General features: G+C 44.9%; 1 protein-coding gene across 2 annotated transcripts in view; it reads right to left on the minus strand.

Annotated features, from left to right (window-relative positions):
* The window catches only part of PLCD1 (phospholipase C delta 1), a 56397-nt gene that overhangs the window by 11874 nt on the left and 27657 nt on the right, over positions 1-16866 (minus strand). For both annotated transcript variants that reach the window (XM_027809848.2, XM_005442303.4), the window contains exons 4-8: positions 14076-14205; positions 9997-10225; positions 8678-8879; positions 6556-6700; positions 5358-5507 (exon numbers count right to left, since the gene is read on the minus strand). In XM_027809848.2, coding sequence (XP_027665649.1) covers positions 5358-5507; positions 6556-6700; positions 8678-8879; positions 9997-10225; positions 14076-14205 — 856 coding nt within the window. The remainder of the gene's footprint in view (positions 1-5357; positions 5508-6555; positions 6701-8677; positions 8880-9996; positions 10226-14075; positions 14206-16866) is intronic.

Here is a 16866-nt window from a genome sequence, read left to right on the forward strand (position 1 = left end):
CCCTCAGCACCCAGCAAAGATGTGGATGAAGCCTGGTTTGAGCTGAAATTTGGCACTGGCACCTGAGACAGCAGTCAAGAGAACTTCAGCTACCACAAATAATCTGTTTACATTGGGGCACTTTCCCTGTCACTCAGGGACACAAAGGCAGCTGGAAGGAATGTACTGGTTACTGGAAATAAAAGGCCCAAAGGAGCAGTCAAAGCACAGCAGCATCCTCCTCCCCATCCCCAGACCCATCTTCCCTCCTTCCAGCCCCTCAGCTCTCTTCCAGGCAGAGCTGTGACCTGCTTCTTCACATCCATGGCCAGGAGATGAGTCAGCTCATCCTCAGAGTCTCACTTCAGTCTGCTCCATGTCTCTTCCCACCGTCCTGCCTCAACACCCAGCTCTCCACTGTTCTTCCACAACACTCACTGGCAGCAGGTGAAATCCAGTTCTGTGTGAGTTTTTAGGCTCCAGCCAACACTTTGAATGGACAAGCCCGGAGGGATTGCACTGGGGACAGCGAGAAGGGGCTCAGAGAATCCCCTCTTGTCCTTTGCAGGCTGCAGATAGCATCCTGATACATAATACACTAGCTGCGTCTGCTTTCTAATGCTCCATAAGAAGTGTTACTGCCTCACCTCACAGGTCAACAGTAAAGAGCTAGGGATAAGGTACCTGGGGCAGATTGCTTGATTCTTAATTACCAGTAGGGCTACTATCCCTTTTTAAGCATCTTCAGTTCAGAACAGCCTGTCCAGCAAGTGGGAGGTGTAACTTCTGGCATGAACCCATCCTACCTGGCTGAATAACACCAGCAGTGAAGGCACAGCAACACAGCCTCCACCTTGTCTCCTCACCACACCCCATACCAGGGCTGCCAGCAGTGGGTCCTTGGTGCTGCTGTTATCCTGTGTAGACTGTGGCTACTCTGTGAAACCTTGGATATGCCCCAGATGCTCCCCATGGCCACAGGAACACTGGTCAGCCCAGACTGTGTTGTACAAGAGTCTCCATAGGGCAATTATGGTGGTCCCCTTTGACCTTGAAATCCCCAAGGCTGGCTCCCTTCTGGAGTCCTGTTGCATAGCAGAGTTTTAGGATCCCCTATACAGCTAACTTCCACCATGACTACAAGGGAGAGCAGCCCATGTGCCACTTAACTCCAGGGGAGAAGCATTAACTTGGTCCACAATAAGGGGTGAGATTCAACCCAAAACAGAGCATTTTCACCTCCTTTTCCTGCAGAAGATGCTATTCTACAGTAACATTCCACTGAACCCACCCTGCAGAAGCTGCCAGTCCCAAACATTGTCTTCCTTCATTTAATATGGGTACTAGGAAGCAAAGTCCTAAATTTAAGAGCTTATCTTCGACAAGGCTTTAAATGAGCTGATACACACAGACACAAACACACACATGCACTTCTTCCATCTCTCTTGGATCCCCATCACGTGATACTGTTTCTAGCCTGAGGCAAAGACACTCACCTCATCAGTTCAGCTCTGTTGAGCAGATCCCTTGTCTTAGGAAGAAGCATTAGCTGAAATACTCAAGAAATACTCTCCAAGTAGATCATAAAGGTATCCTGACTGCCTGTGGCATGTCCAAGGTTGAATACAGGTGTGCTTGTTTTCAGCCTTTCTTTTCTCGTGTGGGCACTGGACACATGGTGTAGCATTGTTTCCAGTTCTGTCCTTGGCTATGTGGTCTGCTGCTCCTGGGTGGACCAGGTTCACCCCCTTGCCATCAAGCACAGTTATCCAAGTTGTTTCCATGTGGTGATACCACTGAAAGCCAAGGATTTTTAGGGACAATGCTGTGGGGAATTTGTAAGCTAAGGAAAGGCTACAAGGACACTGGACTCTACTGTGAACATACAGTGGAGTGGCTGCTGGAATAGATCCTTTCCTTTCCTATCCTTTTTCCTTTCCTTTCCTCTCCTCTCTTCTCCTTTCCTTTCCTCACATGCCCTGTAAATCACATTGCCTTAGTTCTGTGCAAGTGGAGCTCTCCTGCTCTCCCACCTTTTCTACTGCATGCTCAACAAGTTCAGCTCTGCAAGAGAAATGGTTCTGACACATGGCTTTACTTCCTTTGGGATTCTGTGACTTGGGACATGGCAACCATCTTAAAAGCACTGTTGATTTTATCAGAAGGAGCAAAAGCTGTAAAGAGCAGAGGATTTTAAAAGATCCGCATACACACATTTAACACACCTGGAAGTTTCCTACGTAGATGTTCAGTCAGGCATAAGGCAGAATGACTTGAAGCCACGTTCATGCCAAATGCATCGTGCCAAAGTAATCCTCCTGGGCTGCCAGTCCCTGGGGTCCATTGCTGGCTTAAGAGACCTGTGACTGAACCCAGCCTGGACTTACCTGAGCCAAACCCAGAAGGGTTTGCTGCCTTGCGGTGAGCATGGGGCACAGCAGCTCAGCCACTCTGCTGGCAGATCAGTAGTGCTGAGCCCTGCACCACCACTGCTATACTGCAAGTGGTTCCTGAGCTGCATGGTTCCAAGTGGTGTTGTATGGGGGCACAGGACACAGCAATGAATGTGACTGATGGGTCAGCTAGTGGGACAGTGGAGGTGTGGGATAGCAGAGACACCTGCCACTGCACTGCACCTCCCAGTTCATGTTCCTAAGGGTCACTTGGCAAGGCAGTTCTGTTAAGCCCAAAACCACTGTCATTGTAAACAAGGAAGTCCAGGAACAAAGATTTGGAGGGGTTTCAGATATGACTGATATGCTGAATAGTTACATGCAGTGTTGGCAGCTGGTTTTGTCTTGTTCCAGGGCTGGGTTTTTGCAGCATTTCCAGCTGGAATGCAGGGACAGGGGAAGGGGCCCTAGCAGACCCCTGTGCACATCAGGGATGGCGCAGAAGGGCCTGCAACAAGCAATGAGCTGCAGAGACTGGATCAGCAGTTCTCTACAACCCTGGTACTGCCCGGCACCTTTATGTGACTTTTGGCCTTTCATCCTACAGGCTTTTAATTTACTATTGGGACCTAAAGACATCAGCTTGAGGGAGATATTTAGATGCTCTGTGTAGCCCAACACTGTTCCCAAAGGGAGCCTAATAAATCAGATGCCCGCCCTGGGCTACGGTATGAATCGTTAGCATGAATCCAAACTGTGTCGATCTTCCTTTAATTACTGACACTGCCCTGCTAACACACCCTGTAGCAATGCTTCGCCTGTTTTTATTTTACAGCCTTTCAGCCCTCTTCCCAGTGACAGATCCCACCCTTTTTCTAATATAAAAAATACTACATTGTCCTGGGCTTCCCCATGTCAGCTTCACAAGGAAGTGGAAAACCCAAGAGATTTCTGGTTTGTTTGATTTTTTATTTTTTTCCTTAATGTTTCAGCTTCAATGTATTTTCCAACAAAAAAACCAGCAGTCCAGCCCTTTTCACATTCTGCCAGTTCACATAGCAGGAAGGTAAAGTACCAGCGAGAAAAGGATAGGTTTTGCTACATTGGCAATTTTTCTCCCTTTAAACTAAATGGATCACTCCTTCCAATGGAGCATATCAGACCAAATCCACTCACTAAGGTAGGTCTGGGCTGTTTTGTTCCAGCTGGGGCCGTGTGTCTGTCTGGGCAACTGGAGCAGGAGGTTAGACAAGCACAGGAATGGGAAAAACATCTTTGGGAAGCTGGGGTCATTCCTTGCCACACACATCACACATTTCTTTCCCTGGTGTTTCTCCTTTCTCTCTTCATATCATTTCCCTAGTCACAAGGCAGTGTTTTGAAAAGCCATCGGCATCCTTCCTGATCCTGCATCGGGAAGCCAGGAGGTGACAATGAAGACTTTGATTTTTCCAACTCAGGGAACAGCCTGCAGAGACCTGTCTCCATGCTGGGCATATTGTCACCCTTATAGTCACTTCTTAAATGGAGGCACCTTGTCTGTGGCAGTGCAAATGTCCTGCTGAAGCAGCAGCATTAAAAATTATGATTCATCCTAATTTATTGCACTGGTGCCTAGGGACCAACCCAGATCAGCTTCCCTCTGTGCTAGGCATTGTATCAAGCAAGGCCATGACACTCCCAAACAAAAGGGGAAAGTCAGAAAGGAAAAAGAGAAAAAGGCAGAGAGACAACAAATATAGAAGACATTTTGCGTGGATCGTTTCCCTATCCTTTCTCCCCTGATGACTGCCAGCTTTATCCCACTCACAAACTCCTTCCAGCTCCAGCTAGGCATGCTCATCCAATTTTTGGCAAATTATTTCTTTAGTAAAGAAATGCAATTTAAAGGGAACTCTAGCTATCTACACAGAATTAGATTTCTGCAAAGTGCTTAAGAGAAAAGAAAGAAAACAAACCGGAAGGATGGAAACAGATGAATGTTTCATTTTTACATATGTTTTGGAAACTTTCTTTGTTCATATCAAGATTCCATTTCCATTTTTTTCTAGTTGTCAGCTAATGATTTTATAATCAAGATCCACTGTTGAGGGCTGTAGATCTACTTCCTCCTGCAGGGCCCAACCTCAGCTCCCAGCTTCCCAGCTGCCCTGATTCATGGGAATCAAAGGGGCATCTCTCTGCAGCCTCCTGCCTCCCCTTGTCCTCCATGGATATCTTCACCCACACCACCCCAGGCCGTTCTCAGAGGGAGGACACTTCATGCTTGACACAGTCTTAGATTACCTGTACTAGTTTTCCCCTTGAGTTTTGAGGGGCAAGCAATCACAGCTTTCAGCCCTCATCGCTTCCTAATCAGCAGCCTGGATCTCCACAGTAGAGCACCCAAGGCATTAAAGGAGGAGGAGAGCGTATGCTACAGAGCTCAGCACAGAGCAAAACATTTCACTTACCATGGTATCAGGCAGTGTTCAATCTTGCTGAATTAAAAACATTAGACACCTTGTAATCACTCCTTGTGGTGCTAACCTTCCCTGCATGTGCAGCAACCTAACAGTGCTTCAGAGGATTAGCTGGAAGGAGGTCATATTTAGCTTTGGGGTGTGGGGGGCAGACACAAGACAGACCCTTGGGATTCAGTTCCTCTGGGGCAAGCCAGAAAAGCAACCACCTCATGGGATGAAGGACATTCCCTGGCCTTGGTAAATGGACCAGGAATATCCTCAGTCCTGTAGGGATGTCTCCTCTGAGAGCTTAGACAACACACAAGGAGCAACAGGACATTTTGTGCTTGAGATGCGTATGTTACTTCTAGGTACTCCTGTGTCTTATTTCACCATTGCCCACAGACAACTTCAGTTCCTCAGCAAGTGCAGTTCCCACCAGTTTTCAGGCATATTATCCACCGCTTGGCACCCAGTAAGAAGACAGACCTCTCTTCTTCCACTCTCAGAAGGCAGAAAGTGCTAGAGTGGCCTTGCTTACCTCTGGGGAGGGGAACTGGGATTTATTTCCATCAACTGGGGCAACCAAGAGCATGTCCTGCAGGATCGTCGTCATGTGCTGAGCCATGACCTTCTGCTGATCGACACTGCAGTGGTTCTCCAGGGAGATGATGACAGGGTATGGTGAGGTCTACAACAAGACGGTAACATACATCATCAGTGAACCATGTAATTTCACCAGTCTATAGCAATTGATATAAGCCCAGTGCTGTTTTGTCTGGAAATGAGTGCTTCAACAGTAGGGTCTAGTATTCTGCTAAAATGAGCATTTGTTAAAAATGGACAAATTTAACTATGCAGTAGCTACTCAGATCTCTGCTGGCACCTTCCAGAGATGATGATCCAATGGACAGGGCACCAGGCTGGGTCAGGATGCCTCCCACAGACTTACTGGGGCCCTTTGATGAGGCTCCCTGTGCCTCCATTCTCCACTGGCACTGTGGGCCAGAGCACCTTCCTACCTCAGAGGAAGGACTAGGAAGGGAGGCTTTGAAATCACTGTTTGCTCAAATCCTTAGGTGACTTGAACCCTTCTCCCATTCATGCACAGGCCTGATCTGGTTCCCTGTGGCCCCTGCTAGTCATTTTGTGTGCTGAAGGCATTGTTGTTGTCACTGCTTTAAAACCCCAAAGGAAACTTGATACTAATTCTCAAGTGCACTGAAGGAAAATAGGAGAAAGCCCAGTGAGCCTGGACAGACCCAAGGTTTTTAAAGGCTGCTGGCCCAACGCTGCCATACAAGACTCTAGGCCTGCTCATTCCTTTCAAAGCAGATTGGAAGCAGTCCTTCGCATCAGTCCCTCCAAAACACATGCATATGGGTTCCTCTAAACTCGGAACGGACCCAGAGACATCAAAGCCAACAAATCATGAGCTTGTTTGCATTTCCCACCAGGTACACTCAAGATATTGGGCATTATTTTCATTGCAGTGGGGTCCAGGATGCTGGTATAGATCCAAACTCATGCTCAGATAGGGTGCCTGTCCAGCAACTCCCAGGAATGGATCTCTGCAGAAAGCAGAACATGGATGCCCAGACAGAAGGACACATCTTGTACCCATGAGAAATGCTAAGATGAAGTCTTCATTGTTTATGCTCTCTGCTGGGAGAGCAGAGACCTACGATCAGTCTTGGACTGTGCAATATGAGAAATCTTAGAGGGTCCCTCATCCTTACTTTGAAAGCATAGTTCTTGATGGCCTTAATGACATCGCTGAAGAGGATCTTGGAGGTGAGAGTGTAGCCATGATAAATGATGGGCTCTGAGTTAGGGCCATCCCAGCAATCCAGTTCCACACAGCGGCAGCCTTTGGTGAGGGCTCTGGAAACAAAGAATGGACCTGGTTGGGTACTAAACCTTCTGCTCCATCTCAAAATGAGTGTGCGTGATGCACAGGAAGGTTGACAGGAAGTTAGGGGAGCAAGGGAGAAAAGAGGAGCTTGGAAAAACAGGAAAGCAGATGGAGAAAGGATGGGATCAGGAGGGCTCAGAGGTTGAGCAAGGAAAGCACAGTGGGATCTGAGAAAGGAGGCAGTGAAAATCCAAGGTAAGAGTTATCCAAAGAAGACATAGCAAGTGTCAGATAAGAAAGGACACTCATCATGACTGTGCCCCAAGTCTTTTCCTAAAGATGGCGAAGAGCAGAGAAAATCAAGAGTGGCTGCATTGGAAGAGACAGTAAGACAGTCAGCCTTAGAAGTCAAGTCACAAAGTGTTGATGATGCAACTTCTTCATCTAGATCTGACAAGACATGAGAGATGAATCCTCAGAGCTGTCAGGGAGGGAGATGTGGGAGCCCCATCATAGCTGGGGAGACTGCTGAGGGCCAGTTTTCTAAACTGAATCTACAGACTGAATTTCCACCTGCAAATCCCACCTCTACATACCCATACTTTCATTTTAACTTACTCTAAAATGTAGGTTCCCCCTGTACAAACTTGTATTGTCTAGGAGGTGATTTTGTCTCTTTTACAGTAACTCCCTATATGTTTCAGATAACACAACTCCTTTAACTCATTGCAATAAGAATCATAGAATCATAGGCTTGTAGAATTATAGAATCACAGAACCATATAACGGTTTGGGTTGGAAAGGACCTTAGAGATCATCTAGTTCCAACCCCCCTGCCACAGGCAGGGACATCTGCCACCTGCCCAGGTTGCTCCAAGCCCCATCCAGTCTGGCCTTGGACACTGCCAGGGATGGGGCACCCACAGCTTCTCTGGGCAACCTGTTCCAGAAACATGGGATGTTTGGGTTTTTTTAACAGCCAAAACATAATAATTCTGTTATTTTAAGATACTGTAAGAGGAATTCAAATAGCTACTGAAAAGCAACTTGTGCCAGATTTCACTCTCTACTCTTGAGGTTGTGACTCAAGACAGCCATTGTTCCCTGAGAATCAGATAAGTAATAAACAAAGAACTGTAGTCACTGGCTTGCTTGTAAGGAAATACTGTCTCACTTAATAAAAGTACAGGTCATAGCAGAAGTAATGTAAGATGGCTGTGCAAATTAGTAAAGGCCAGTGCAAACATCTAGCCATGAGACATCAGACAGCATTTGTTGTTAAAGGGAGAATTAGGCAACATGTGATTGATTTTCTGTCCAGGGACACTGCGGGAGTATCTGAGCTGCTAAAGAGGGACCAGGCATGAGTTTCCTGATCACCCACACTGCTTCATTAGCTCACATCCCACCTCTTTTTTAGGACTGATCCAGCTAGGTCTCTCCAAAATAAACCCCACCATGGCTCTAGGGATAGTCCATGCCAGGGGCAACTCTCCAAAAGCAGTCCAGATTGTAAACATCATGACAGTATGCATCATTTTGGCTCCTTCCAGTACCTACAGAGTCCTGCAGCTCTATCCCAGAAATCTTCACTCACTGTAAGCTCCTTGCACTCTCTCAAGCCATATTCAGAGGAATGCAACATACCCCCTCAGCATCATGCTTTGAAAATGCCATGCTAGAGGGCTGGAATTCAGCCTCCACATGATGGTGGATATTTTAAACTACTCCCAAACGTAGTAATTATACATCTTACAGTTGGGTGGACCCCACATGGGCCCAGCAGAGACCCAGGTCAAAGTGCTATGAAAAGGGGGGGCATGGCCAGCCTGGTTTAGAAACAGCTCATCCTAATGTGAACATGGGCCAGTCCACATCACCTGGTCTTGGGGTGGGAGATTGCTTCTTGGTCCTCTCACATCTAGCGGTATAGAGGCACCCTATGTCTTCTGTCAGACAGAGGTCAACCTCTCACACATGTATAAACACACACACACATACTTTACCTGATATAGGCTTCTGTGCTGCTCGGACCTGTGAGCTGGTCTTCCATTAGATAGGTGTTGTGTGAGGATGACACCAAGTAGTGACTGAGAGGTTGAGTCATGTCCTGGTAAACTTTACGGTGGGAGGAGTTGAATATATTCCCATCATCGGACAGCAGGTACATCAGGAAACCATCTTTGGTCATGGCGTTACCCCTCTTGGCTGCCAGATAAATAGATAGAAACCCCATACTGAAAATCTGACCCCAACAGCTTGTGCCATCCTCTTCACCATGATGCCTGCTGCTCTACAAAGGCAAAACATGCTCCCTAGGCGTTCAGCTAATAGTGAAGATACTGATGTTGTTTAGACAATGATGACAGCTTTATCTGCCTGAAAGTGCTTTTAAAACCCCTTCACAAGCATGGGTTTTTATGACACTTATTGTCCTTGATAACACCTTATAAGTGTCAAAGACAGCCCTTACCTCCCCTGTCTCTAGAGATCTACAGTATAAAAATCTCCATTCGACCACTTCAAGCTTCCTTCATGGCAACACAGAGAAGCTTTCAGATGTCTAAACACAGCCAGATAAATCCTGTCTAGATTATCCAATGAATACATGATTTGGAAAGAGTAAATGCAAAATTACCAAACTTTGGGGAGAAACTGAGATCTCCCCAGCTTGAGAAAGTGAGTTAGGTCCCAAGTCTGACATCTGCAAAGCACCATCCCTCTCCTGAAGGACAGCAGATCCTTCACCAGGATAGTGCCAAACCAGTCTGTGGTGCTGCATTCATTCCTTGAACATGTCTCCGAGGTGCTCCAGACTGACAATTCACTTAACTTCCAAGGAGAAAGACAGTTCTGTGATTGCTCTCCTGAACAGCTGCCACCTTTTTGGCCCTCTAGTCAGAGATCTCACCACCTGATGGCTTTTCAAGTGCCCACATTCAAAAACATCTGCCTCCATTCCTGCTTCTGGAGAACAGAAATGTTGCTACGTTCTTAACCCTGCAAAGCCACATGAGGTCTTGGCATCTGAAAAAGCCACCAGAGCCTTTCCCTTAGGAATTGCATCACCCTCTAGCCAACTCTATAGCAACCCCTCTCCTGCTGCTCACTGTAACCAAGCCAAAATTGAAGAGAAATATTTCCCAGGCTCTCCTGTGCCTCCTCTCCTACAGCTGCTAATGTTGCCTTAGAAGACTGGTGTTTTAGAAGCAGCTCTAAGGAGAAAATGACACACAAGACTGCAGAAGAAAGCAGCAGCAAAGCAATTCATAGTTCATCAAGAAAGCAAGATTTTGAACCAAACCAGCTAGGGTTTCCAACCTACCTCTTTCGTTGGGCTCATATCTCTGAATTAAGGCAGGGGCAGCAACAACAGCATCTTCTTCTTGCTGCGTCTCATAGAGGAACCTCACCAGGTTTTGGCAGGACATGAACCCTCCTGCATCTGAGTATTTTTGGAAGATCTTGTCTATTTCCTTCCTCTCTGTTAGTATCTTGTAAAATTCCTCTATCTCATCATCCTCCAGAGCCTCTGTTTTGGACTTGTCACAGTGCTGTAAACGTAGAGGGGAGAAGGAGTGAAAACCTTCTTTCCTTCTGGCATATGCCAGCCGTAATCTGCACCAGGGCTACACAACGCAGAACACAAAATAATTGGAAACAGTTACTGGCCAATGAACAAGAAGCACTTGTTCAATGACAATGGCTTTCATTGACAAGGCCAATAGTCACATAACAGTTACAATTATTACTATTTACTCATATTATCACTGTGCTGAAAAGCACCAGGCATGCCTTGAGCTCCACTGCACTGTGTACTGTGCAAACCATAAGTTCATCAATCTAAATACAAATCAAGGCTCAAGAGAAATGTAACTCTTGATCTCAACAGGAGGAGGAATATAGGGAAACAATTAACTTGATGCATCTTAAACTACTGATAGAGACTGTGGCCTAAAATCCAGTAAGGCCTTCTCCTTGACCTTAGTGGGTCTGAGCTCAGGCCTCAAGAGACTGTCAAGGCTAGCAGTAGGGCTAGTTGCAAAGATGACATCAAAACCCACTTGAAAAAATTGCTAAACATGTACATATTTAGGTATGAAAAAAATCCCTCTTTCCATGGAAATTTTCCATTCTTATCCAAAACCCAGTAAGTAATAAAATCTCCACAAAATTTCAAAGCAGGTATCTTCTCAAGGAGCTGCAATTCACATTCTTCATGCCCCCATGTTCCTCTGCAGTTTGAACTATTCCAGTAGATAACAGCTCCGACAGAGCATGACAGTCAAAGACTTGACTGACCATGAAAGATTAGGAGTTTAAGATATGCAGGTTAGTATCTCCATGAAGGACAACAGCTTTTCCAACAACAAATACTTCCAGTTTATTTAAAATATTCCCGGTTCAATTTTTCATCAGAAATTACAGTCTTTCTATGGCAAATCCTGATAATAATTCTGTTGTTTTTTCCTAGCAGAATTCTTCATGGAGAGGTGAACAACTATTTTTCAGTCATCTCTGGGATATAAATCTCTGCATTAAATATGGACTGAGAAAAATAAGCTGAGATGGAAAACAAGAACCTATCCCAGAAGAATCACTTATTGCAGGGAGCATTATATCACTTCCAAGTGGTTTTCCCTGCAAATTTCAGCAGTCAACTTACTTCTAGTTAATGCCTTGTTGTTATGATTTTCTCAATATCTAAAGCAGACAAACAGACCCTTAATAGTGGTGTCCCAATCACACATAGCTCACTCACATATTTCAGGTAAGTCTGAAAAACACCATTTTTTGCATGGATGCCAAAACCCCTGCAGGACAAGTTTTTGGCCTAAAAACTCTCCTCTTCAGGCCTGAACTTGGAATGGCAAGTGTGGTCCAGGTCACTCAGAGGAGACCATTGTGCATTTCATTTCACCCTCGCTACTATCAGTTACTACAACTTAGCTGACAGATGGTAACTTCTCAAACCAGAGGAATTAAATTGTTTTCCCTCTTTGATCTCCTATGATAGACAGAGCCATTGTCCTAGGTTTTATGACCAAAATGTATGTCTCAGTTTAACCAGTCATCATACCAATCTCAGCCTAACTCAGCTAATGATCTCATTGATAACCATGGTGGCTTTGGCAGTGCTCCAAGCGAATGACAATGAGGGACTTTCATCCGCTGCCAATCCTCCACTAGAGTCCTTCACTATCTGTTTATGGTGCACATATAAAACCAAACAAAATTATCATGATGTGCAGCATTTCACAAACTGAACCGGTAGCAAAAAGTTCAACTTGTCCTGACTTCAGAATCCGCTGGGTAGAAGCATACTCCAGGACAGATCAGATGCACAGTATAAAAGTGAGTTCCTTCTGCTTGGGCTACAAGAGCTCCAAATTAGAAAGAAGATCTCAACCCAAAATACTGTGATTTACCTCACTTGTATGGATCATGAACCATGAGTCCTGAATGAACCTTGGCCTGCCAGAAAAAGGCAGAACCTTTGTGATGCACCAGAATGAATATTCAGGTTGAAAAGATGGGAGCAATTAGAGAAGCTTCGTGCAGTTTCTGGTTGCATTGCATATGTCTTACTCAGGTATGCCTAAAACCTAGATGTGGACACAGAATTATGTGATGAAAAGCAGTAATAATGTAAGAACATGCCCTGTAGCACTCTCCTGAATCCTTGATCACCCGTGCTTCCTGTGACTAAATGAAGAAAAACTCACTAAGACAGAAAAGATCACCCTTTTAATATGCTGTAATGTCTCTCAGTCCATCTAACTTTAGGCAGTATGTAAACTGAAAATGTAATTGCTTTAGGAGCAAGACAGACTCTTCCTGGAGGCAATTCAGCCCACAAGCGATCTGGAAGAGCCTCTCTTTCCAGTGGCTATATAGGAAACTTACAACAATTACATGCCTAATGAGGGTACTTTAACTAGCTGCCTGTGTTTAGATGGGTTGAATCAAGGTTTAAAAATTACTTGGAGTCCTTCAACAAAAAGGGAATTTAACTTCATCAAGTTTCCATTCCTAGAGCTCCGTTGTAACTATTGCAATAGCAAGAGTTTCATTAATGAAGAGGAGACTGCATCTCTAAAAAAAAGGGGTATCTTTTCAGGTTTTTGATGTTTGAAGATGTAGGGAGTGATTCAGCTGATGAATGTGAGATGTATCCTTTAGGACGAGGTGAATCACACCCCGATCTCCATTATTGGCCTGACCTACACAAACAGCAAAGGAAGTGTAAGTGTTGGTGACTACTTCCAATGTAGAAGTCTGCACTGGAGGCACCTAACTCAGAGGAATCCAAGCCCTATTGCTATTCTTCCAGGATCTTCCTGAGCAGGGAATGAAGCACAGGATATGCCAGCCAGAGCAGGCAATACATTTGGAAGATTTTGCTGAAATTCTTTAAGATCTGCTGACGACCTTCCCCCAGTTCTTGCAGAGTTACCAGGGAAAGAGAGACCTCTGTAAAGCAAGGATTAGGAAAATTGTATCTCCTCTGGGGGAAGGTCCTAGTGAGATCTTGCCAACCTTCCTGCTATCTGCTTACAGGAAGGAGCAGGAGAACTATTGCCCGGTGCCCAAAACCACCCACATGTTTACTGCTGATCAGAAAAAGCATTTCTGAAACTGCACACCCATGAATTCAAATCCTGCTTCAGACAGGATGGAATCTGGAAATTATCCAGATGTTTTATCTCACCTCAGCAAGAAGGCTTCTTTAGAGAGAAACTAAAAGCTCAACAACTGAGAAATTTTCATCCCTTTCTAATCTTCTCATAAGCTCAGCCAGCAAGCCGAATCTTGCGAATTTAGAAGTGTATGTCCCTGACCAGATTAAATATGCCTTGGGTTATTAAATCAACCAGGCTGGTTCAGGCTTGGGTGCAATGTTACACATCTATCATGAATCTGGGTGGGGTTTTTCCTCCAGTTTGATTTCTTTTTGTTTATAACTGTCACTTGGCGTGCCCCACCTCTGAGAAGGTGAGGAACTGGGTTCATAATTGTAACAAAACCACTTTCAGCCAGACTCAGGCACTGACATGTGGTTGTGGCATGCAGAACTCCTGAAACACCTGGGACTCAAACTGCACTTGAACTTAGCTTTTCCCTTTTTCTCACATTACCTATGTTTGCATTACATCTTCTATGAATCCTGGCAAAATTAGGCATCAATGGTAAAGAAAGATCTTAACACACCTTCATCAAAGCATTGTGCTGACCTAAGTTGTTAGTGGGGATCTGCTGAGCACCAAAACCCAAGAGTGCTTCCTTGGTACAAGAAAAGATGCTAGGAGTTCACTTTAGCTTAGGTCTCCCACCAAAGCTGAAAGCTGTGGGAGACCTTGACCTGAGCCAATAGCAAATACTTTACTGGCTTGTTCTTATTACCTGGAAAATTTTCTTGGCATGATAGTCATCAACTTCAATGTTTACTTCTTTCAGGAAGTTCTTGAGCTCTTTCAAGCTCATCTTGTTGTCTTTGTTTTTATCAGCTTTCCGCAGGCAGGTATGAATCCAGCTGTGGGATGATGTAAGGAAATCTTTACAGGTCAGTGCCTAGCCTAAATACCACCCTTCTGCTGCCCTTGGCAGTCTGAAGACTCTGAACCACCTCTCCAGCTGCTGTAAATCAGCATGCTACCACTGAACAGCTTACATCATCTCACCTTCTGCTCTGAAAGAGCAAAATGGTGCTTTGGCAGAAGCAAAATGCACTGTAATACAAGCAATTGTGACCCAGGAGAAGCTTTTTGCCATCTGGCCAAGGCTGGATCTGCTCTCTTTACCCTGTAGGAGTTTCTGGCCACAGCCAGAAACAGTCTGATTTCTCTTTTATGACATTCTGCTCCAGATGTATAAAGGGGATAGAGGAAGGATGAAAAGCTCCCAAGTGGAGCTTGGTAAACTCACTGTTACAGATTTGCCCATATTCAGGATATCAAGGCAAACACTGAACAGAAATTCTCCAAAAAGAATCATTAATTTTTTGACTCACCTTCAGCTTCTGTATTTCTTTAGGGATTTCTTCATATATGTCTTAAGAGCTTTGTTGTGAGCAGAATAAAACCCAACTTCGTAGGTCTTGGCTTCCCCTCATGAAATGCACAGGGTCTATTACCGTATCATACTGTGGTAATAGTTCCTAAGAGTCTGGTTTATAATAACTTCAATATATCTATGGATCTGGAGTGTTTACTACAAAAATGAGCTTTTTAATGTGATTCCAGATAATTTGGACTGGATCTCCCATGTTCTTTCAGTCTCTTGGGAAAATAATGCTAGACAGTTGAGATACCTTGCAGTTTGAAACCAAAAAAAAATAATGCTTTTTGCATCATGAACTGCCTCTCTCTAATTTGCTTTACTGTCAAATAAGAAAGATCATCCAGAAAAATCTCCTATTTTTCAATAGAAAAATTATCAAAGTACCAGTTTGATCTCCACAAATGCAACCTTTGACATCTTGCATAGGAAGCATTGCTTCAAACTCATTCTAAAAAATTATCTTTAAAAAATGCCCAATCTGGATGTTAAGCAGAGTAAATCTCAGTGTCAGGAAATACCAGCTGAGGCATGTAATAACAGAACATTTTAACTAGCCCTTTGAAAATAACCCCCCAAAAGGGCATTAACTAACAGGCTTAGGGGCTGTAGACATAACCCTGAAAGAGATTATTCATCACACCTACCACTACATCCAAATATTTCCGAATTATGACTATGGAGATATGTGTAAAGTGTTTGTAAGTATTGTTTGTCTCACGGAAAGTTGAACTTTCTGTCTTTAAAAATCTTGGCAGGTGCTAAGCAATGACCTCACACTGCATCCATCTTAGCCGGGTAATACTAATATTCCCCTTCTTTAGACAGGGAAACCAAAATAAAGAGAGGCTACATTTCCCCAGCTCCCAGGGACACTCTAAGGCCTTGAACCACGGTCTGGCTTGGACTGATTCTTCCCAGAAAATGAAGTTTGGGTCCAGAAGCTCCCATGTGCAGAGAATGCTCTGCTGGGAGCACAATACCATCCATCCTGGGGTAGAGAACACCCCCTCCACCAGCTGTGCTCCAAAGAGCGTCTGCTTAGCGTGTCAACATGGTGCCAATAGTAGTGCCACCCATTCATACCTGACCCCTGCACTTCAGCTCCCCTTCACAGCCTTCCCTAAAAATAACAGGCAGGAGTAACATGCAACTCTAGAGAGCCAAGAGGCAATCTAGTCTGTCACGGCCAGAGATGAGTAGCACAGCTGGATAACTGTGTGTAGAAACTACTCTTTTTGCTCTAACCACTGTAAAAACACACCTGTTTTTTAAAAGTGCAGTCATTTCCGCTGATCATGAGCACCCAGAGGTCATGCACATACCCAAAGGCAACTCTGGAAGGCAACATATGGGCAGTAAATGCATCTGCAAAAGAATACGCCCGGGTTCTGCCTGTGAAAGGAGGGTGCTTTCCTGTTATAATCCTTCCAGGGAGGCTGAGCAATGCGGGAGGGAAATCAGGGAGCCCATGAAGAGCACAGGCACACAGTGGGCCCCCTCCCCGCAAGGGCAAGCAGCAAAGAGAAAAAAAGGAGACTACAGACAACTGGGGCCTCAGCCTGCTGTTTCAGCAAGCAGCAGTGACCAGTCCCCAAAACACCCGAACTCCCCATGCATCTGGCTCCCCTCAGGTTTAAGACAGCTTAGCAGAGCTGGATGAACCAATTCTTCTCCTCCAATACAAACAGCATTTTGCAGCCCTGGTTGTGGGTCTTCCTTTCACCCAGCGCACCTATTTGGACTTGGGTGGACTAGGAAAAAGCTGGTCCCATTCCTGTGTACATCCAGAGAGAGCCTGCTTCCTTGCCTCTTGTTTTTAAAGGAACTTCCAGCTCCAGGGCTACCAGCTTTCTATTAGAAACCAAAGAGAGATGACTGAAACTATCTGGCAGATATCCCATGAATGTGCTCAGAACAGAAACACTGTAAAACTTCTGGTAAGTGCTTCCCAACCCAAATAAAAGCTCATACATAAATCCCAGAATCGAAGCAGACAGTGCCACACTACTCAAATGAAAAGTCCCTTGTATTTTCTGGTCTAAAGGCTTCCCTGAACAAATACCTGCAATATTTGCTAAATAATCTATGCCAGTTTATTGCAGAGTTGAATCAGAGGCTTAATAAAACAGTACTG

This window comes from Falco cherrug, chromosome 4 (genome assembly GCF_023634085.1).
Source record: "Falco cherrug isolate bFalChe1 chromosome 4, bFalChe1.pri, whole genome shotgun sequence".
NCBI classification, from domain to species: Eukaryota; Metazoa; Chordata; class Aves; order Falconiformes; family Falconidae; genus Falco; species Falco cherrug.